Here is a 24,548-nt window from a genome sequence, read left to right as displayed (position 1 = left end):
AAGTTTCGTAACCTGTCTGATCCTCAGTTTCTGCATTGACGAAATAATACCTGCCTCTTAGAAATGTTGTGCAAATTAAATGTGATAAAGACATTATGAAACTTCTAAGCAGGACCAGGTAGATGATAAACACTTAATAAACAGCAATTGTTACAGATGTTTATTCAAAAATCAGAAAGAATTAAGTATTGTAAAAGTTTTTTGTCTTTAATAAAAAATATCTGAGCCTAAGGGTTTTTAATATGTTTCATACCTATAATAATTTATTTTTTAAAAGTCATTTTTCGTTTTCTATCAATTCGCAATCTTGTCTGTCTCTTTGAACATGGTAAGCATAGTTATCTTAAAGTCTGTGTCTGATGATTCGAATATCTGTAGTCCTTGTGGGCCTGTTTCTATTGTCTGTTGTTTCTGTTCATTTTCATTCATGTATCTCCTTAAATGCCTGGTTATTTTGATTATCTTGTAGGCATTGTATTTGCAAAATCATTTTTAGAAATAATTTGATGTTATATTTCTTCTGAAAGAGTCACATCTCAATACACTAACGTCTGGCATCACTTAGTCCTTATCAGGGCTTGAGGTGATTCAGAGATTCAAAGGCTCAAATATTCAAAGGTTCAAAGATTCAGAATCTGCATTTCTCACTTCATATGCACTCTTATGCCTGATGCGCAGCCTTTGGTATCTCAATCCAGATTAAAGCTGTCCATAGTGCTCAGTGTCAGCCGTTCCCTCAGTAATTGGCAAACAGTCTCCCTGACCCTCAGTTCTACACCAGATCCTGCCCTGGTAATTCCTTGCTGTCCTGTTAGTTGTCAGGAGCCTTCAAGTAGCTGTTTTCTGTACTTTATCCAACCTCTTACTTGTCCTCAGTACGATTGTTCCAAACCACCTCTTCTATCAGTAAGACAATTTCAGGAAATGTTGCACACTAAAATACTATTCTAATTGGATACTATATATTTTATATTAAGAAAAATCCACCTGAAAAATTTAAATGAAAAATCACACCATAACCTTTAAGTAATATACTCAGTCTCTTTTTTAGCAGCCATAAAATTGAGTGTAAATAGCCATGAAATTGGAAACGTTTATCTAAAATACCTTTTAAACTAGTACTTAAGTATCTGAAGTTTATACTTTTTTTTCTTAGATTTCCAACTTGTTTAAAGATTTCAGTGCATCTGAGTTATTGCAGTTAAAATTGATTATTTGGCTTCATAATTACAGTCTCATCTTTCTAAATGCTATTAGGACACTTTATTCACTAGAGTCTAAATCTTTATGCAGAAGTTCTTATTCTAGGTCTTTCTATCCAATTCGTATTCTGGACATTATACTGTTTTATTAATATGGATTATGTTTTGTTTCTCTGGGGCGTTTAAAGGAGAATGATGCAATTTTAAAAATATAAAATAAGTAAATTTGTTCAAGTTCAATGTTTCATTCTTTTCAGGCAGAATCCAGATTTTCTCAGTTCTTTCTCTTCAGTGCCACAAAATGCCCTCAACATGATTTTCATATCTTTCTTGCTGTAACTGTCCTGTCCTAGTATATCATCTCAGCTCTCTGAATAATCATTTGCTTCTTACTATACCAGGAAGTGTTTTGTCATTATGTAATTTTGATAGTAACAGAATAAGTCAGTGTAGATTTTAGAGCAGAAAAAATCAAATTTTTATTCTAAAGTGAAAACCTTCCTGGGAAATCATATCAATGTCATGAATATATGTTGATTTCACTTGGCAGAGCACTTAGAATTTTATTTTAAAACTGATATCGCTTACAGTTGGTTTCATCTTTTTTCTTTTACAGTAGATTCATAACCCATTTAGGTAAAAACTGTATTTTAAAATTATACCCTAAAATTCAAAAACTGTCCTTTTCTTGTAATTTTAAATGTCCTTTTCCAAAGGATGATTTCGAATTGTTTACTCAGAAGATACTTTAGTGACTTTCTTTGAGACATGTGAGTGTACATTCTTGGGGTTTTGTTAGCCAGATATATTTAAGAAGAATTTAAGTATTTATTTAGGAAAGTAGTATTTCTTGGTGTTTTGAGTAAGTTCAGAAATGTGCTTATATGTGAAAGTTCTGAGTCTAAGCACTTGAGGAGGTCATTGATAGGATGTTAAGATGAAAAAGACCAGCAAGTGGCCAAGAAATTGATGAAAAGACGTTCAACCTTAGGAATCAGTGATTGCAAATTAAAGCAATGAGGTCACACTGTTAAAAATTAGAAAGTTTGATAATACCAACTTTAGATAAGGGTATGAAAAGTCACCTTTCATATCCTGCTGGTAGGAGGGTAAATTGATACAGGTATCTCATCTGTTAACAAATATGCATACCCTATGATTTGGAAATTCTGCTTCAGGAATTTCCTCTGGCTTAGAGAAACACCTGGAAATATGCACATGCACACGTATATATGGGTGTTCATTGGAGCATTGTTTATAACAGTGAAAATCTAGGCAGTCTAAATGTTCAACAGTGGAGAACAGCTAACTTATTATTCAGCACCTTCCAAAGAATGCTGAAGTTCTGACAAGGCATGATCTGTCATCTTCTGTATTCCATGCCATCAGGGTTCACTGGACCTAATTTCAGCTTTGAGTTCTTTAAACGTCTTCCAAAAAACAAAGAGACAATTTACCTTTTTTTTTTTTTTAAAGGAGAATAAAATTTATTCTGTCTTGCATTTACCAGATGGGTCCATTGGACCCTTTTATAAATCAAAGATTCATTTTGGGATCTTTAATGATTTTTATCTTGCTTATGTCTGGAATGCTTTACTATTTCATCATCCTAGGAATGATTTCATCACTGTTTATCAATTTTTCCCAGTATGCTGTAAAAGTCTAAAATAAGAAGGAAGCTGGAGAATGATGATGCAAAATTAAGATAGAAAGCACTGTCACGTCATTCTTCATTTTTCTCATTGTATTTTCCGAAGAGTTACATCATCTTTCAAGAAGGTATATAAGAAGACTGGAGATGCCACTCTTGTAGTTTGCTTCTAACTTTGAGGCTACACAGTTGAGAACTCAGAATTTTTCATTTCTCACCCATAATAGCAAAGAGAAAAAAACTGATGGGAGACATTTCATTGTTACTAGGTTATTCAGAAGATGAATGTGAAGGGAAAGATAGCAGTGCTCTAGATACTAATGATGGTGGTGAAATTTCTGGTGTAAACAAAATCTCAGATTATGAGTGTGTGGATAATAATATCCTAGGTGCACTGTCTCCAACTCAAGAATTAGTGTGTGAGTAATTTATTTGTGAGGGCAAAATGAAATGTAGTATTCTTATCCAGTTTGTTATTCCAAAGGAAACACACAGCATGCAATACTTAGTGACAAGAAACGGGACCATCCTGTTTTGCTAAAAGGACGTCTGGGAGTATTCTTTTATGATATTTGTGCGCTAAAATTTACTTGATGCTGTTTGCTGGTGGATAGGTGCTGAAGGCAGGAGATTGAAAGAAAATCGATGATATAAAATAAAAATACTCATTTGATTGATTATTCTAATTGTATTTATAAACGTAAGTGCAAAAATGTTTTGCAGTTATGAAACAAAGAAGATGGCTTGTCTTCTCTTTTACAAAATTATGAGCTTTAAAAGATTTCAAAAAAATTCTTCAAACAGTGCATTTTTTTTTTCAAACAGTGCATTTTTGTTGCAAGTGGTAAAAGAATCAGAAATAATGATAAGCTAAAACCTATTAGAAATGTATTGAAATCTAGACTTAGTATTTATAAATGAATATGGTCCAGGTGCATGCATGACAGCTTATGAACAGTTATTTACATTCACAGTGTGTTGCCCATTCCAGGTATATATGCCTTCAAAACCAGGAAATAGAGAATAAAAATTTGAGATTTGCTGTATTTGAATTCTTACTAAAATTTGTCATGATTTTTTTCACTATTCTTTTATTTGCATTTCTACATATTACTTGTAAAATGACTTAGAAATACTTAAAAAATAAATGAAAGATTCCATTGGACCCATATGGTAAATGGTGAAATCTGCCTTTTATATGTATTGAGGAATATTAAGGGAGAAAAAAAGTAGTTGTGGAATGATATCTTACAGTATGATTTTTTTTTTTTAAGAAGAAATCACAAAGCAATACAATCAGTGTATATAAACTTAAATGCAGAGAAGAAGGTTGGAAAGAGTAGACTCCAAACTGCTCTCAGTGGTAACCTCTGGGGAGGAGACTGAGAGAAGGACAGTGCTCACAAGAGCTTGGATAGATAAAGCTATAGATAAAAACAGAAAGATAAAACCTTAAAAAACAAAACCAGCAAAACAAACAAACATTTTTTATATCAAAAAAAGTGAAAGATACTAAAGACCATATAAAGATGTTTTAATTAAACAGAATATGAAACTTTTAGGTCCTTCTGTCCCCAAGTCCAACACACAATTTTTATTAATGTAATAATTAAATCTAGAAATAATTTTGCCTGATTTTCTTTATTTTGCTTATTACTAGAAATGATTTAAGTAGCAATAATCTGAACTGTAGTTTCTATTAATGAAAATATTTTAGAGAATAGTAGAAAAATAAAAAGGATCTCATAAAGGTAGTTACGGAGCCATCGTAAGACTCTGCTAAAGTTTGTGCTTCGGAGCACTATAATTATAATTGTCTTTCCAATTCTGATTCTGCAGTTGAAATTTAACTTTTATACTCAAAGACTTATTCTGAACATATGTTCTTAAAGTCCATGTTTAAGGTTTTGTTGTGTGTCTGACAGACTGGCCACAAAAATTTTCATGCTCTTAGAGATTTTTTTAAAGGCTGTTTCCTTGCCTTGTAAATTGAAACATGCTTCTTTTCGCAGACCAACTCTACAAGAAGAAAGGAAAATCATAATAAAAAATGGCCGGCACCCCGTGATTGACGTGCTGCTGGGAGAACAGGGCCAGTATGTTCCCAATAGTACAAATTTGTTGGTAAGTACCACATCATGGCCAAAAATAAGTGAAAGATGATAACACTAATCTCAAACTTTTAAATACCAAATAATGTTTTAAAAATTTACACAAGTTTTACCTTAGGCTTTAAATCAACTAATCCTTGGCTGTAGTTTTATATTCACCACCAAATATGGAATCAGTGCTATTTCCAATGAAAGACTATCTATAGAGGGAACAATTTAGCAACTAAAGGATTAGCCTTAATTAGTTATCCTTGGTAATCCAGGGAAAATATTTTATATTTATAAATGCTCGCAGATGCTAATGGGGTAGAATCATACCATGGTTTTGCAGATTCCTGTTGGTGTAGAGTATAGGCTTTGTCTTGTGCTCTACTGTTTTCAAACATTCTGTTAAAGAATCACAGATGCTTCAGCTGATTTCAATGATAAGAATTTTTGTTATTTGGGCTAGAGTTCTCTTATACTACATTAATGATTTAAAATACTTATTCATTTAACACATACTTACTGAGTTCCTATTTAGCCCCAGGTAGTGAAGCAGAGTATTAGGACAGAGAGTGGGAAGCAAGACAGAAATATCCCTGCCCTTAGAGAGCTGGTGGTCTAGCAGAGAAGATAGTTTATTACAATACAGCTGGGTCAGGCTAGGGTACAGGAGACCAGGTGTCATGGAGCATGTAGCAGGTTGACCTAACCCAATGTAGGGGGAGCATTTGCGAAGTTTCCCAGGGATGAAATATTGACTGAAGAGAGTGAGTCACTGCAGGCCAGGGAAATGGAGAGGAGTATTCCAGGTCGGAAACCAGCATGGTAGAGTCTGGGAGTGAGACAGGGTGGGTTCAGGGAACTGAAAGATGTTGAGGAAGGTTGGGACATAGAGTGTAAAGAAAAAAGTGTCAGAAATAAGGAAGAGGCCAATTTGTTTAAAGCCATGTTAAGGAATTTAGATTTTTTTTTCCCCTAAAGGATTGAGAATACTAGCAAGAGAATGATTAAAGCTGGGGAAAAAAGTGAACTCTGTGTGTGTGTGTGTGTGTGTGTGTGTGTGTGTGTGTTACATAGAATTACATTGTCAAAGATAAACAGAGCTGTATACTACCACACACTAATTAAAGTGGCAAGGGTGGTTTTATTCAGTAATATTATTGCCTAGGGAAAAGAGTCCAGCTTGAACTGAATTCAACTTCAGTTTGTACAGAGGTGACTGGGTGTCTTAAAGGGAGAATGAGGGAGTAGGGAGGAGTGGTGGGTGTGGGCAGGTTCAAGGAAGTGGGAACAGAAAAATTGAGAAAGGGGTTTGGTTAGTGTGAGACCCTTCTGAGTTTACTAACTGGCAACTGTTGCTAATACCCTCCCACAGGGACTGAGAAGGACAGTGAGAGTTATCTCCATGAATGTTTGCATTTCAATGAATGTTTGCATTTCATGCAGCTCTAGGTGGTAGAAGATTTACCTCTTAGAGGGGCAGAGAAAGGATTTATAATTGCAAGCTTTCTGAAGTAACTGCTCTAAGAGAAGGTTCGGGGTCTATCTGCCTATCACCACGTTTTGGCTGGAACAAGTATAAATTCTCCCTTGGCAGTGTTGTGCTTTTATAGGCAGGCACTTTAAGGGGGACTGGGGTCATCCCAAGAATGCAGCCTTGAGCAGTTAGAAGCTCTGCTGGCTTTTGTTCTGGTCTCTTAGTGGGGAGGGTAAGTGAAGTCATTTGTGCTGAGAGGGTTGCAGTTGTTATAGGCCAAGGTTGGGGCCTAGTCAAGAAGAGGGCTCAGAGGAGCCTGACTAGAATTTAGTCAAGGAGGGAGTCTTTGTCAACACAGAGGAAAATTATCTGGTGATGAGATGAAAGAATTAATATGTAGGGAATAGTTAAGTGAGAGAGATTGTATCAGAGAATGAGATGCCTGAATTCAAGATTTCAGAGGTAGTGTTCTGGGTGAGGGCAAGATCCTAGGTATGGCTATGGAAGGTGAGTAGCGGAAGTGGAGAAGGTCTTCGGAGATGAGGAGATCAGGGAACAGCATTTGAGAAAAAGGCAACCATATGCACATTGAAATCATCTAAAACAACAGGATTTGTAGTGGAAGGTGAAGGTGGTCCAGGTGTCAGAGATTGCGAGGGATGGAGACTGGTGACCTGGAGGTAGATGTAGATGCCTGTGGTGAAGACAAGCAGAGATGGTAAAGCCCTGAGGAAGCAGATATGGGAGAACGTTTGAACCCTGAGATACATGTGACAGGATGGGGCAAAAAGCTCATCCTTGAAATGAGATGACTGCAGGGGAATAACAGCCAGCTTTCAGTCTAAGTCAGCGTATGAAGGAAATGTTAAGCAAGGAAGTTAGAAACATAGAACTATTGGGGAATTTTTCAGAGGATAGTGAGAAAATTGAAATGTAGGGGAACAGTTGGAAATTAGGTCAGAGAAAGGAAGCCCAGGAGAGCAAGGGAGTTGGGAATATCACAGAGTATTCCATCTTGGGCTGTGAGCAAGGTTGACAGAGATGTGAGCCTGGTGAATTTGGTTGACCACAAGGGTGGTGAGTGAAAGGAAATGCTTTGAATTACATCAAGTTTAACGATACATTCTGATATTGCCGACTAAAAAACTGCATGCACGGTGTGAGATTTGTGAGTTGAGTTTTATGTGGGACAAAATGAGGGCTTTAGCCTGGGAGACAGCATTTCAGATAGCTCTGAGAAACTGCTCCAAAGAGGTGGGGGGAAGGTCAGTGTTACATATGCTTTTAGTGAAGGGGGTGCATGCAGTCAAGCACATGTTTTGGCGGAGACTTGCTGCTAGTCACGAGGAGCAGATGTCACCATTAATGATTTTAGTGCTTTTCTAGATATGAGGAGATGCAAGAGTTGGGCTCAAAATGTCCTCCTGAAAACATCTAACTATCTGAAGGCCTGTTCTGCCAGTTTTTCCCAGAGCACAGAGTGCCTGATTCCTGATCTCCACCCTGAAATCCTTCCAGGGTGTGTTGAAGGTCAGCGGTTACAGTGGTTTGTGACTTAGTCCTTGTAGAGGCAGATGGCAAGTGGCAATTTTTCGTTGGCAATATCATCCAAAGACTTGTAGGAGTACATAACCAGATCCCCAGTGTCTGTAAACATGTTTATTCTCATTAGGGAATTTGTAAGTTACTTAATTTATCAAACCAAGTTAATAAGTACTTGGAAGTACTTATTACAGGAAGTCTCTGTGAACATAAGAATTTCTTTTTCAGTTTCCATAATACCAGTAGGGTGTTACTTTTCTTGAGAAAGTAATAGAGTTGTACCATATAGTACCTTGGTTTACTTATAAATCACTTGAAACATCATTTCCTGTTGTTATTCTCATCCCCCAAAACACAAATCAAGTATGTTATTCTTGACATTGAATTTGTTTTTTCCTTTTTTTATTCTTTTTTCCCCCTCTTTTAAGTAACGTATTACACTATTTAAAAAAGCAAGATTTGAGAAACTAAATTAGCCTAATTACAGGAATGTTTCAAAGAAACGTTGAACTCTTACTTTTAAATTTTTACAAAATAAGTGGAGTGATTTATTCCAGCAAGCACCTCAGAATATTCCAGAATATTCATTTCTTTTACATATGCTTTTTCTAACTTGAGTAGGAGTTGATATAGAACTGTTGCTATGGTGAAGTGCATTCTTTTTTGCAGGGTATAAATTTCTATATAGGGATACTGTTGAAAAAGAACTTACTATGTAAAACTCAATTTTAAATATTTTATAGGTGTTAATTATAAAATACACTCTGAAAATAATTTCCTGAAAGTCAGGTGGCATCGTTGCTTTTGATAGTCATGTAATTTTAAGAAATGGTCTTTTGCACATGTAATTATACTTTTCTGGATTCTGTATTATATGAACTCATTGTAATGCTTCTAAACAAGCCAACTTACTGCCTGCTTTTCCTCAACCGGTTTTAAGAATACTCATTTTTTTTCACATCTCACAATCTTGCATTGATTTATGAATTTTTTACTAGCATTGTTTTATGAATATTTTATTCTTACAGATTTTGACACAGTTACTTTGTGTCAATATTGTGCTTGATTTCAGGCTTACAAAGAAGAGACACAATACCGCTCTAATTTGGTGGGAGATAGAGCCAATTAAATTAACACTGATGGAGTACTTATAAAGGCTATGAGGGAACTAACGGATTATCCAGTAGAAAAATTGGCAACAGACTTCAACAGGCATTTCAAAGTACAGGATATCCGAATGGTCAATAAACAAACTAACATTTTTTTTTTAACCTGCTACACTGGATTTTCTGGCAGGAATATAACAAAGAATCAAATAGAAAGGAACTGTGACTTTGAGGTGCTTGTGGGACATTTGGTGGAGATCCCAAGGTGAAGGTGGATATAAAAGCCAGGAGAGAGGACTGAGCTGGAGTTAGGGATTTAAGAATCATCACGATGCATGTACAGGGAGTTTAGATTCTGGGTCTGTCACTCAGGGAGATTGTATAAAAATGTAAAGAAGGCTGAAGAAAAAGCCCTCTCAGGCATGACATAGAAGAGTCATTTCACTGAAAGTGGGTTTAGCTGAAGAGAATTTTTCAAGTATCTTTTAAATATATCCCTACCTAATTTTTAGCATTCAGTTATTGTTTCATCTGAACATCAAAAAAAAATAGAAATACAAAAAATTTAAAAAAACAAGGTGCTATTGTATATTCCTTTTTATCCTTTAAGACCTGGGGCTCTGCCTCCTCTTCTAGGAAACCTTGTTTGACTTCTGCAAGCATAATTGAAAGGAATACGCTTTTAAACCCTCCCTTTTTGGTTCCCTTCCCTGACTCATTACATAATCTGAGTATTTGTAGACTTAGCAGCCACTGAATCTGCCCACCTCCAGTTTATTCTCCACTCTGCAGCCACAGGGCTTTTCCTAACCTGTCATATCACTCCCTTATTTGAATTAATGCTTAAAATTCCAGTCGTATAGTTCCCAGCGTACTGCGCCACTAAGGGACTTGGCAGATGGTCTTCCCTCTGCCTAGAATGTCATCTTCCCCCACACCGTCCGCACCCACCTCCCACACACCCACCTCCCACCCCACATGCCCTCCAGCTCCTGCTTTTCTTTAAGTCTGGTCCTGGTGTCACATCCCGCACTAAAGCTTCCCTACCAAAGCTGGGATGGGTACCCCTGTCACATACCCACAACACTCTGTATTTCTCCCCAGTTTAGTCTTTATGCCACTAAATTGTAATTGCCTTTTTTTGGTTTGTGGTTCCCAGTGGATTATAAGCTTGAAGAGAACAGGGACTTTGCTTCTCTGCTTTAGTTATAGTCCTACTGTCAATCACGGCTCTCTGGCACATAGCAGGCATCTAATCAGATTTGTTAAATAAGGATTAACTTGAAGTCTTGAGCAGTCTCCAAGTCTTACTCCAAATCTGTGCTTTTTTCTTCTTCACAAAATGTTATTTTTCAGGATGTTATATGGGAAGTTCACAACTTACACAGTAATTATACTATAGAACTAGAAAGGGACATTAGGGATCATTTAGTGTAACCACCTCTTCATACTTGTGAGTAAACCAAGGCCCAGAAAGGGGAGTTGACTGCCAGGGGTTAAGTTGAATAGTCTTGAACTATTTCCCAAAACATGAAAGTATGCTAAGGCAAGCCAGTGCTTTCCAACCTTTTTCACTTCGCAGCACACCAATAAAATGATGCTAGTGCTGGTACACTGGCATAAAAGGAGAAGGAAAAGGTTGCTCAGAGCAAAAGGAGGTTGTCCTGGGAGCTCTGACTGCCCCAGCTCCACCTGCCACTTTGAGGGTCAGCATCTTGGAACACCTGTAACCTGTGAAGCAGACCAAGACAGTTTGCCAAGACATACTGTTACCAACCAGGGTTCTTAGCCTCCTTAATCAATAGAAATTGATAAGAGGCCAAACAAGAAATTCAGGCAAGGCTTTATTGGGGCCCCTGCCTCAGCAAGGAGGAGCGAGAACAAGCAACAGGTTCTCTGGCTCACTCAGGGAGGCCAAGCTGGTTCCTTATATGGGGTGAGGGTAGGGGTGTGTCCAAGGGATGGGCTGGAGAGTGACTTAGGGGGTTCGCCCATCCCTTTGGTGGTGCTGTATGCAGGGGGCATGCTCAGTACCCTGCTTTTGCTCCCGGCTCTTCAGAAGTGGCAGTTCGGTTTTTGGTCTCTTTGTATGTTGTTATCCAAAATTTACCCCAACTGCGCATTCATGCAGTTGTTTTTAGTCTCATATAGTTTCTTTGTATTTTGTTTCTCGAGGAGACGTTTGTCCAGGTGCAAGCACTGCAGCAAAGGGTCCCAGGTCCCAGCCTGTCTCAGTATCGCTTGGGAAACGCCACCATAACCCACAGCAGTCTCAGGATTGTTTACTTTTTAAACCAAATGACTTCGTAATGGATGGATTTTTTTATAGCAGTCCAAGGTGGAGTTTTTAGTTTGTGGTTTTTTTGTTTTTTTTTTAATATAAATAATATAAATTTACCTTTTGGGAGGGAGAAAGGGAAAAGTGTGGTTGGTGGCTTCTAAATTTGTAAGAGGGAGGAAAATGAGTCAAATACGCAGAGCAGGAAGATTCCCAGGAAGTGCTCGAACCCTGTGGATCTCTGTCACCCAAGGGAAATCCACAGCCCAAGTATTCTAGAGTGGGGCAGGATGGACACTAGAGTCCTGGTCACAGTTTCTTACCCTGAGATCAAGAAGGTGCCTTAGAACCTACTACCATGTGGGCACATAGTAGGAGCTCACATATTTGTTACAAGAATGATACTTGAAACTAGTCAAGTTGAGGTAGTGTGCGAGGAGAGCAAAGACCACAAACTTTCCATTTGCTCTCTTCTCCCAGAACAAATACTCCCAGAAATGCTTGTTTTGTCTATATAAATGTTAAAAGTAAGAGTGATTACAATAATGTGCATACCCTGTTGACTTTGTACCTAATGACAAAGCAGAGCAACAATAATGCATACCATAAAATATGTTTGAGTTGTAAGCTTAATTTAATTCTATGGCCAGATTATTCTCATGATTCTGCTATAAATGTGTTTTCTTTTTAATTGAAGTTTAGTTGACTTACAGTATTGTATTAATTTCAGGTGTACAATATATTGATTCAGTATTTTTATAGATTATTCTCCATTTAAAGTTGTTACAAAATAATAGCTATATTTCCCTGTGCTATACAATATAGCCTTGTAGCTTATTTATTTTACACATAGTAATTTGTATCTCTTAATTCCCTACACCTATCTTGCCATTCCCCTGTTCCCTCTCCCCACTGGTAACCACTAGTTTGTTCTCTATATCTGTGAGTCAATTTCTATTCTATTATATTCCTTCGTTTGCTTTACTTTTTAGATTCCACATGTAAGTGGTAACATAAAATATTTGTCTTTCTCTGTCTGACTTATTTTTCTAAGTGTAATACTCTCTAGGTCCATCCACATTGTTATGAATGGCAGAATTTCATTCTTTTTTACGACTTAGTGTTATTCCTTATATATATGTACCACATCTTCTTTATCCGTTCATCTGTTGATGGACACTTAGGTCTCTTCCATATCTGGGCTATTGTAAATAATGCTGCTGTGAACATTGTGGTGCATGAATCTTTTCAAATTAGTGTTTTTTTGTTTTCTTCAGATGCATACCCAGCAGTGGAATTGCTGGATCATATGGTAGTTTTATTTTTAGTTTTTTGAGGAACCTCCATACTATTTTCCATATGACTACACCAATTTACACTCCCACCAACAGTGTAAATGGGTTGCCTTTTTCAGCATCCTCACCAATATTTTTTATTTGTAGACTTTTTGATGATAGCCTTTCAGACAGCTGTGAGGTGATATCTCATTGTGGTTTTGATTTGCATTTCTCTGATGATTAGTGATGTTGAGCATCTTTTCATGTGCCTGTTGGCCATCTGTATATCTTCTTTGGAAAACTGTCTATTCAGGTCTTCTGCCCAATTTTTAATGCGGTTGTTTGTGTTTTTGATGCTGAGTTGTTTATATATTTTGTATATTAATTCCTTATTGGTCATATCATTTGTAAATATTTTCTCCCATTCAGTAGGTTGTCTTTTTGTTTTGTTGATGGCTTTCTGTGCTGTGCAAAAGCTTTTAGGTTTAATTAGGTCCCATTTGTTTCTTTTGGCTTCTGTTTCTTTTGCCTTAGGAAACTGATCCCCAAAAATACTGCTGTGATTTATGGAGTTTTATGGTTTCAGATCTTTAATCCATTTTGAGTTTATTTTTATATATGTTGTCATAAAGTGTTACAATTTCATTCTTTTAAATGTAGTTGTTCAGTTTTCCCAGCACCACCTATTGAAGAGATTGTCTTTTCTCCATTGTATATTCTTGTCTCCTTTGTTGTAAATTAATTGATCATTAGTGTGTGGGTTTATTTCAGTGCTCTCCACTCTGTTCCATTGATCTTTGTGTCTGTTTTTGTGCCAGTACCATGCTGTGTTGATTACTGTAGCTTTGTAGTATTGTCTGAAGTCTGGGAGGGTGATACCTCCAGCTTTGTTCTCTTTTGTCAAGATTGCTTTGGCAACTAGGGGTCTTTTATGGTTCCATATAAATTTTAACATTATTTGTTCTAGTTCTGTGAAAAATGTCATGGGTATTTTGATAGGAATTGCATTAAATCTGCAGATTGCTTTGGGTATTATGGACATTTTAACAATATTTTTTCCAGTCCATGAACACGGGATATCTTTCCATTTCTTTGTATCACCTTCATTTTCCTTCATTAATGTTTTATAGATTTCAGAGTATAGGTCTTTCACTTCCTTGGTTAGGTTTATTCCTAGGTATTTTTTTCCTTTTGATGCGATGTTAAATGGATTGTTTTCTTGCTTTTCTCTTTCTGATAGTTCACTATTGGTGTATAGAAAAGCAACTGATTTTTTTATATTAGTCCTGTATCTTGCAACTTTACTGAATTCATTTATTAGTTTTAATAGTTTTTTGGTGGAGACTTTAGGGTTTTCTATATATAATATTATGTCATCTGCAAATAGTGACAGTTTTACTTATTTTCTTCCAATTTGGATGCCTTCTATTTGTTTTTCTTGTGTGATTGCTGTGGCTTGGTCTTCCAATATTATGTTAAATAGAAGTGGTGAGAGTTGGTATCCTTGTCTTGTTCCTGATTTTAGAGGGTAAGCTTTTAGCTTTTCACTGTTGAGTATAATGTTAGCTGTGGGTTTATCACAAATGGCCTTTATTATGTTGAGATATGTTCCTATATACCTACTTAGAGAGTTTTTATCATGAATGGATTTTGTCAAATGCTTTTTCTGTGTCTATTGAGATGATCATGTGATTTTTATCCTTCCTTTTGTTAATGTGTTATATCACATTGATTTTGTGAATATTGAGTCTCCTTAAGCCCCTGAAATAAATCCAACTTGATCATGGTATATGACCCTTTTTATATATTGTTGGATTTGGTTTGCTAATATTTTATTGAGGATTTTTGCATCTATATTCATCTTAGATATTGGCCTATAATTTTCTTTTCTTTTTTTGTAGTGTCTTTGATTTTGCTATCAGGGTAACGGTGGCCTCATAGAATGAATTTGGGAGTGTTCTGTCATCTTCAGTTTTTTTGGGAATAGTTTGAGAAAGATAGGTATTTGCTCTTCTGTGTATGTTTGGTAGAATTCCCCTTTGAAGCCATCTGGTCTGGACTTTTGTTCACTGAGAGGTTTTTTAAATTACAAATTCAATTTCACTACCAGTAATTATATGTTCAATTTCACTCCTAGTGATCATTTGTTCAGATTTCTTCTTGATTCAGTTTGGAAGGTTGTCTCTTTCCAGAAATTTGTCCGTTTCTTCTAGGTTGTCCATTTTGTTGGCATATAACTCTTCATAGTATTCTCCTATGATTTTTTGTATCTCTGTGATATCAATTATTATTTCTCTTCTTATTTATTTGGGCCTTCTCTCTTTTTTTTCCTTAATGAGGTTTATCAATTTTGTTTATCTTTTAAAAAAATCAGCTCTTGGTTTCATTGTTCTTTTCTATTTTGGGGAGGGTGGTTGTCTCTATTTTATTCATTTCCTCTCTGATCTGTATTATTTCCTTCCTTCTTCTGACTTTGACCTTTGTTCTTCTTTTTCTAATTCCTTTAGATGGTAGGTTAGCTTGTTTCTGTAACATTTTTCTTGTTTCTTGAGGTAGGTGTGTATTGCCATAAACATACCTCTTGTAGCTGCTCTTGCTACATCCTATAGATTTTGGAGTGTTGCATTTCCATTTTCATTTGTCTCAAGGTATTTTCTGGTTACCTCTTTGATTCCTTCATTGATCCATTGGTGTCTTAGTAGCATGTTGTTTAGTCTCTGTGTGTTTGTGTTTCTTCCATTTTTCTTCCTATAATTGATTTTTAGTTTCACATGGTTGTCATTGAGAAATGCTTGATATAATTTCTACCCTCTTAAGTTTGTTGAGGCTTATTTTATGGCCTAGCATGAGAACATTCCATGTGCAGTTGAAAAGAATGTGTATTCTACTGTTTTTGCATAGAATGTCCTGTAGACAGCTGGTCTAATGTGTCATTGGAGACCACTGTTTCCTAATTGATTTTCTGTCTGAATGATCTGTGCATCCATGTAAGTGGGTGTTAAAGTTCCCTACTATTATTATATTATTGTCAGTTTCTCCTTTTATGTCTGTTAGTATTTGCTTTATATACTTAGGTGCTCCTCTGTTAGGTTCATATATGTTAGTGAGTATTATAGCCTCTTCTTGTATTGATTCCTTTATCACTATATAATGCCCTTTTTTGTGTGTTTTGTTATAGACATTGTTTTAGAGTCTATTTTGTCTGATATAAATATTGCTACCTCCACTTTCTTGTTCTATTAGCATGAAATACCTTCTTCCCAACCTGACTTTCAGTCTGTGTGTTTCTTTAGCTCTGAAGTAAGTCTCCTGTAGGCAGCATATAGATGGGTTCTTTTTAAAAAAATCTCAGTAGCCACACTATGTCTTTTGACTGGAGCATTTAGTTCATTGACATTTAAATTGATTATTGATAGGTATGTACTTATTGGCATTGCCATTTTGTTACTTGTTTTCTGGTTGTTTTTGTAGTTCTTCTCTGTTCTTTTATTATTATTTTAGTTGCTTCCCTTTTGGCTTGATGATTTTACTTTTGTGGTATGCTTGTGTTCTTTTCTCTCTAGTTTTTGTTTACTTATTGTAGGTTTTTGATTTGTGGTTACCTTGGGATTTATTTATGTTGACCTATAACTATATCTACTTGTTTTAAATTGGTAGTCATTTAAGTTCAAACACATTCTAAAAGATGTGTTTGAACAATTTTTTACTCCCCTGTTAGAGGACAGTGGGAATGAAAAGTCCCAGCCAGGGCTTCCCTGGTGGCGCAGTGGTTGAGAGTCCACCTGCCGATGCAGGGGACACAGGTTCGTGCCCCGGTCCGGGAAGATCCCACATGCTGCAGAGCCGCTGGGCCCGTGAGCCATGGCCGCTGAGCCTGTGCGTCCAGAGCCTGTGCTCCGCAACGGGAGAGGCCACAACAGTGAGAGGCCCGCATACCGCAAAAAAAAAAAAAAAAAAAGTCCCACCCAACTGAGAAGGCATCCTGAGACCAAACGATGAGGCAGGCAGCCCCATATAATCAATGCGTCAGTTTATTATAGGGTAACTTACTCACAGGGTGCAATTGGGATTGAGGAGACAGTGATACGGAGGCATTCGTAGGTGCAGTCTGCACTGCTGAGGGACCATTGAGACAATTTTATAATTGACCTAGGGTGTGGGGGATAGGTGCTTGGAAACAGAATGTGCATTCCTAAATTAAATTTATGAATGGGTAGGTAGTCTTGTGGGCACTAGGAATACATCAGTGAAGGTTTTCATCATTGTTTGGGGACTAACAGAGCATAGAGGCCACCTGATCCTAATTATTATTAAACAATATCTGTTAACTCAAAGCCCTTAACAACAGAGAAGTGATTTACTGCATAGTACAGTCCTGGGTAGTGTCAGTGGAAGGACAGGAGAGACTCTAAGGGCCCGAGATGGCATCAGTTAGCCTAACAGCTATATATCCCCTCTCCCACATTTTGTGTTTTTGATGTCATATTTTACATTTTTATGATTATCCCTTTACGGTTGTTTATTGTAGTTATAGTTCCTTCTACAATTTTTTGTCTTTTAATCTCATACTAACTTATTTAAGTGGTTGATCCTCAGCTTTTACCATATATTTGCTTTTACTGCTGGGATTTTCCTTCTCTATAGATACTTACTTCATGTTATAGTCTCTTCCACTTAGAGAAGACCTTTGAACAGTTCTTTTAGGGTAGCTTTAGTATTGATAAACTCTTAGTTTTTGCTTGTCTGAGAAGTTCTTTATCTCTCCTTCAGTTCTAAATGTTAATCTTGCTAGGTAGGTTATCCTAGTTTGCAGGTTTTTCTTTTTCAGCACTTTAAAAATATCATACCACTCCCTTCTGGCCTGCAAACTTTCTGCAGAAAAATCAGCTGATAACGTTATGGGGGTTCCCTTATATATGACTGTTTTTCTCTTGATGACTTTAGAATTCTCTCTTTAACTTTTGCCATTTTAATTATGGTATATCTTAGTGTGGGTCTATTTGGATTCATCTTGTTTGGGAGTCTCTGTGCTTCCTATACCTGATTATCTGTTTCATTCTTCAGGTTCAGGAAGTTTTCAGCCATAATTTGATCAAATATATTTTTGACCCCTTTTTCTCTCTCTTCTCCTTCTGGGACCCCTATAATGCAAATGTTGGTTCGCTTGATGTTGTCTTAGAAGTCCCTTAAAAAGTTCTCAGTTTTTAAATTTGTTTTTCTTTTTGTTCTTCTGATTGGGTGATTTCCATTATTCTATCTTCCAAATCAGTTGTGCATTCTTCTGTATCACCTAGTCTGCTATTAATTCCTTCTAGTATGTTTTTCATTTCAGTTATTCTTAAGTTCTGACTGGTTCTTTTTTATACTTTCTTGGTCCTTGTTACAATTCACACTGTGTTCCTCTATTCTTTTCCCTAATTCAGTTAGCATGCTTATTACTAATGCTTTAAATTCTTTATCTGGCAAATTACTTATTTCTGTTTCCTTAGTTGTTTTTTCAGAGGTTTTCTCTTGTTCTTTTGATTGAAACAAATTCCTTTGTCTTATTATTTTACTTAACTTTCTCTGTCTGTGTGAAATTAGGTGAAACAGTTACCTGTTGTGGTCTTGAAGGGGTATCCTTGTGTGGGAGTGACCTTATATAATCTGAATGTGCCCAGTGCCTTTGGTGGGAGAGCTAGATCTCACGTGAGCATGAGTCACATCTTTCCCCAGGGTGTGCTAGAAGCCATCACCTTGGTAGGCAATGGGATTGGAGGTGGAAGGCCCAGGGCCAGAGCCAAGTGAGAGCTGGAGCTTCTCCTCTGCTCTGTGGCCAACACCACCCTGTTGGGGGCAGGGGCAGGTCCCAAGGTGCAGGAGCAGAAGCCCTGAGAGTTGGCTCCAAGCTGGCTCCATTCCCTCAAAGTGTGTGCTCTTGCTCTCCCCACTCCCGGCACCAGTACCCTCGCCCCAGAAGGGAGCAGTGCTGGAGCAAGAGAGTCTGGGTGCGGGCTGTTGGCCTCAGCCACTGTCAGATCCTGAGACTGCTTCTGGTGTGCTGCCTCTGTAAGTGCCAGTAATGGCTGCCCCTGCCCTGTTCAGATGCTGTTCCCAGTCTGAGCCGCCTTTTTGCTTTACAACTGAGCACTCCCCTCGGCTGCCGCAGCTCTCACCCTAGTGTGGAACTGTGCCGTAGAGCAGGCGGGGCCATTGTGGGCACTTGGCCTAGATCTGGGCACAGGCTGTGGTGGTCCTGGCCACAGTCAAAGCCCAGGACCACTTCTGATATGCTGTTTCTGTCAGCACCAGTAACGGCTGCTCTTACCCCATTCAGATGCCATTCCGGGTCTGGGCTGGCAGTCCCTTGCAAGTGAACATTCTCTTCAGCTGCAGCAGCACTCACCCTAGCGTGGAGCTGTGTCACAAAGCAGGTGGGGCCTGAGCGGGTGCTTAGTTCAGACTAGGGCATGTGCTGGAGTGGTCGCAGGAAACCTTCCAGAGTCCAGTGTAGTTTCAATTTGCTTTCTGCACCTTGTTTCAAGAGTAAGGAAGTTTGGGCTTCCCTGGTGGCGCAGTGGTTGAGAATCTGTCTGCTAATGCAGGGGACACGGGTTCGAGCCCCGGTCTGGGAAGATCCCATATGCCGCGGAGCAACTAGGCCCGTGAGCCACAACTACTGAGCCTGTGTGTCTGGAGCCTGTGCTCTGCAACAAGAGAGGCCGCCACAGTGAGAGGCCCGCGCACTGCAATGAAGAGTGGCCCCCTCTTGCCACAACTAGAGAAAGCCCTCTCACAGAAACGAAGACCCAACACAGCAAAAATAAATTAATTAATTAATAAACTCCTACCCCCAACATGTAAAATAAAATAAAAATTAAAGAGTAAGGAAGTTTGTGTGCACTCTTCGTGAACGTTGTCTAGGTTTCTTTCAGCCTTCCTGTTAGTCCCACTGGCTTTCTAACCAGCTAAGGGGACTCTTCTTCCCTGTGTTGGACCCCAGGGCTGGGGCGCCCAATATGTGGCCTGAACTGCTCACTCCCCAGGAAGGATCCCCCTTCTCTTCTATGTCCTTTCCCAGGGGCATAGGTCCTGACCTGATCGCTTCTCTTCCCTTCCTGCCTGATTCTTTGTGGAGCTTTCTTTTTGTTTATTTATTTTTGTTCAAAACTATTTTTTATTGAAATGTAGTTGATTTACAGTGTTTCAGGTATACAGCAAAGTGATTCAGTTATATATATATACGTATATGTATATATATTCTTTTTTGGATTATTTTTTGTAAAAGGTTATGAGAAGATACTGAAAATAGTTCCCTGTGCTATACAGTAGGTCCTTGTTTTTTATATATTTTATATAGAGTAATGAGTATTTGTTAATCCCAAATTCCCAATTTATCCCCACCACCCCTTCCCCTTTGGAACTATAAGTTTGTTTTCTGCATCTGTGAGTCTATTTCTGTTTTGTAAATAAGTTCATTTGTATCCTTGTTTTTGATTCTCTCTGTGGATCTTTCTTACAGCTTTGGTTGTACAAGAGTCTTTCTGCCAGTCTCCAGTTTATCCTCAGTGAGAATCACTATAAATGTATTTTTCACATAGCATTATCATCATATATTGTTAATGATTGGAGGAAATATTATTGACATTTGAATGTTATTTTCTATCATTTCTGTCTTCTCGTGCTCCTTTCTTCCTGGATAAACTGCTTTTTTTTTTTTTCTAAATCAACAGTTTTTTTAAAACTCTTTTTTTAATTAATTTTTTTTATTGGTGTATAGTGGATTAACTAATGTTGTGTTAGGTTCTGCTGTACAGCAAAGTGAGTCAGTTGTACATACACATATATCCACTCTTCTAGATTCTATTTCCATACAGGTCCTTTCAGAGAATTGAATAGAGTTCCCTTGCTAGGTTCTTCTTCTTCTTATTATTATTTATCTATTCTATATATAGTAGTGTGTATATGTAGGTTCTTTTTTTTTTAACATCTTTATTGGAGTATAATTGCTTTACAATGGTGTGTTCGTTTCTGCTTTATAACAAAGTGAAGCAGTTATACATATACATATGTTCCCATATCTCTTCCCTCTTGCATGTAGGTTCTCATTATTTATCTATTCTATATATAGTAGTGTGTATATGTCAATTCCAGTCTCCCAATTTATTGCCTCCCTTCCCCCACTGGGAACCACAAGTTTATTTTCTACATCTGTGACTCAACTTCTGTTTTGAAAATAGGTTCATTTGTACCATTTCTTTAGATTCCACATATAAGTGATATCATATGATATTTGTTTTTCTCTTTCTGACTTACTTCACTCTGACAGTCTCTAGGTCCATCCACATCTCTACAAATGACCCAATTTCTTTCCTTTTTATGGCTGAGTAGTATTCCATTGTATATATGTACCACATCTTCTTTATCCATTCCTCTGTTGATGGACATTTAGGTTGCTTCCATGTCCTGGCTATTGTAAATGGTGCTGCAATGAACATTGGGGTGCATGCATCCTTTTCAATTATGGTTTCCTCTGGATATATGCCCAGGAATGGGATTGCTGGATCATATGGTAGCTCTATTTTTAGTTTTTTAAGGAACCTCCGTACTGTTCTCCATAGTGGCTGTATCAATTTACATTCCCACCGACAGTGCAAGAGGGTTCCCTTTTCTCCACACCCTCTCCATTGTTTGTAGATTTTTTGATGATGGTCATTCTGACCAGTGTGAAGTCATACCTCATTGTAGTTTTGATTTGCATTTCTCTAATAATTAGTGATGTTGAGCATCTTTTCATGTGCCTCTTGGCCATCTGTATGTCTTCTTTGGAGAAATGTCTCTTTAGATCTTCCACCCACTTTTTGATTGGGTTGGGTTTTTTTTGATATTGAGCTGCATGAGCTCTTTGTATATTTTGGAGATAAATCCCTTGTCAGTTGCTTCGTTTGCAAATATTTTCTCCCATTCTCTGCGTTTTCTTTTCGTTTTGTTGATGATTTCCTTTGCTGTGCAAAAGCTTTTATTAGGTCCCATTCATTTATTTTTGTTTTTAATTTCATTCACTCAGAGGTGGATCAAAAAAGATCTTGCTTCAATTTATGTCAGAGAGTGTTCTGCCTATGTTTTCCTCTAAGAGTTTTATAGTATCCGGTCTTACATTTAGGTCTTTAATCCATTTTGAGTTTATTTTGTGTATGGTGTTAGAGAATGTTCTAATTTCATTTTTTTTTTACACGTAGCTGTTCAGTTTTCTCAGCACCATTTATTGAAGAGACTGTCTTTTCTCCATTGTATATTCTTGCTTCCTTCACCATAGATTAAAAATATGGAACACTTCATGAATTTTCTTGTCAAGGATAACTGCTTTTTAAAGTGTTCTGACCTGTGCAGAATGTTCCTCTTCTCTTTTCCTGTCTCGTACTCATCTCCAGTGATTGAACTACTCAGCCTTCAAGACCCAAAATATGCTACTGCCTCCTTAGAGCCTTCCCCATCACTGTGGCCAGAAATAATTTCTTTCTATTCTAGCACTTTCTCTGTTCCTTTTTTAAAAAATTCTTATCGTGTACTACTTTTTGGTACATGAGTGTAGTGGGAAAGTGCCTGACTGTGATGGGAGATGTAATTTCAAATCCTGCTCTGCTGTTAGTTTACTGTCATCTCAGGCCACCATACTCGCTGAGTCTTGATTTCTTCATCTATAAAATGAAAGGGTGGGGCAGAGTAACAGCTAGCTCTCAGTGGAACGTAAATTGGAAAGCATGTAGATGTTGGAAGGATTTGGACTTTTATCTTGGTATCTCACCATACTTCTCTCCAGTCTCATTCTCCCCCTTTCTGTACTTCTCTCCAGCCTCATTCTCCCCCTTTCTGTTTGGAGTTTGCCTTGGGTTAAAAGTGCAGGGATTTGGCTGAGAGCTTGTCTGGACGAAGCTTTCGCTGAGGAGTCTCTTACTGTAACGTGCCACTGATTGACGTTTTCAGGGAATAAAACACTTTGATACCGTTGAACTTTTTCAGCAGTCTGCAGCTATTATAAAAGTAGTTCTACCATGATTCCTTTTTTTTTTTTTTTTCTCGGTACGCGGGCCTCTCACTGCCGCGGCCTCTCCCACTGCGGAGCACAGGCTCCGGACGCGCAGGCCCAGCGACCATGGCTCACGGGCCCAGCTGCTCCGCGGCATGCGGGATCCTCCCGGACCGGGGCACGAACCCGTGTCCCCTGCATCGGCAGGCGGGCTCTCAATCACTGCGCCACCAGGGAAGCCCTACCATGATGCTTTTTAAAGGATAGATGTCAACATCTGTACTTGTCAAGGAAGAAAGCAGTTTTTGCAGAAAATTAGGTGATACTCAAGTCTTGGAAATTAACATTGAACAATTTTATCTTTTTTTTTTTTTTTTTTTCTGCTATGCATCTCCTGACTTCAGGGATATTCTGACTGATCATCGCTGTAGTTTACCCAGTGAGAAATCCAAGGATGCTGGCTCTGAGCTAGAGCAGCACTCTCATTTAGTGGTGACTGTGATTTCTTGTCATTGAGTAGGGATTCCCTTTGAGACATCTGTCAGGGTGGTCTTCACTTAGCATCCCAGTTCTACTACTTAGTAGTTCTGCATTACTGGGCAAGGTAATAGTTAGCTTCCCCAAGCCTTTCTTTCCTCACCTGTAACATGAAAATACAGTGATACTAGTATTACCTCATGAGACTGTTATGAGAACTGGATGAGATGAAGAATATAAAATCTTGAGCACAGTGCCTGGCACTTGTTGTCTATGATTTTCTTATGATACCTTGAAGTTTACCTTTTTTTTTTATCTTTACCTCTTTTTTCTCCCAAAGAACATGGCATTAAATGTGGAACTTGATTAGCTATCTTAAAACTTACTGATTTAAATTCAGTGTTTTGACTCTTAGTACACAATACTAAGATCTTATGACATGCTATCCAGACATTGCCAATACTAAGGTAAAAACTTTAAAGAATGAAATTCTAGCCTCTCCAAAGGTTCATCAGAGTAATAGATACTATCCAGAAACAGTCCCCTTGGTGCAATACTTCACCTTTTGTTCCCTGTCATTCATCCATCCATCCACCCATCCATGTGTGGTTTCTTGAGAACTTGCTCTGTGCATGGCATCTTGCTTGATGCTATCACAGGTTTGGGCACTGTCTAGGCCAGTCCTGTTGGGTGCATTACTAGTAACTTTAGTAGGCTCCAGAGTGGGTAGTGGTTTTTTGCCAACTTTTGGCTTCTGGCTATTCTGTTAGAATGCTTACTCATCCAAACTGGTCTTCCAGATAGATTTAATGTATCTTTCATATCTGACACCCTTTGATGTGTGGTACCTCAAATACATATGATCCTCACTAAAAGATAGATAAACACATTAAATAGGTGAAATTCCTTGATCATGTATGTACCTGCTATGTCATCTTGGGAACTAGAGAGGAAAGGCAGTCACATATCCCTGACTAGTTTTACAGAGAGTACAAATGACTTTTTGAAATGTGAGTTCTGTATACTTTATAAACTTGGGTTATATATTAATCTTTTTGACCAATCTTTATAAAGTATTCACCTATAATTTCTTTTTTTTTTTTTTGCGGTACGCGGGCCTCTCACTGCTGTGGCCTCTCCCATTGCGGAGCAACAGGCTCCGGACGCGCAGGCTTAGCGGCCATGGCTCACAGGCCCAGCCGCTCCACGGCATGTGGGATCTTCCCGGACCGGGGCACAAACCCGTGTCCCCTGCATCGGCAGGCGGACTCTCAACCACTGCGCCACCAGGAAAGCCCTAGATGTATCTTAATACTATATAAATATTTTCGTATATACTTAAAATTTACATAAATATGCGCCACTGAACCTATCTTATTGTATTCTACCTTGTAAATAATTGTTTTAATAATTGTACAAAGTAGATCTTTTCATTT

At 37.9% G+C, this 24,548-nt stretch overlaps 1 protein-coding gene across 1 annotated transcript in view; it reads left to right on the top strand.

The window, feature by feature from the left end:
* Positions 1-24,548, top strand: part of MSH3 (mutS homolog 3) — a 180,989-nt gene that overhangs the window by 116,957 nt on the left and 39,484 nt on the right. The window contains exon 19 of the mRNA XM_060009221.1: positions 4,866-4,977. Within this exon, the coding sequence (XP_059865204.1) occupies positions 4,866-4,977 (112 nt within the window). The remainder of the gene's footprint in view (positions 1-4,865; positions 4,978-24,548) is intronic.

This window comes from Delphinus delphis, chromosome 3, assembly GCF_949987515.2.
Source record: "Delphinus delphis chromosome 3, mDelDel1.2, whole genome shotgun sequence".
Classification (NCBI taxonomy): Eukaryota; Metazoa; Chordata; class Mammalia; order Artiodactyla; family Delphinidae; genus Delphinus; species Delphinus delphis.
This window is presented reverse-complemented; position numbering and strand designations above follow the sequence as displayed.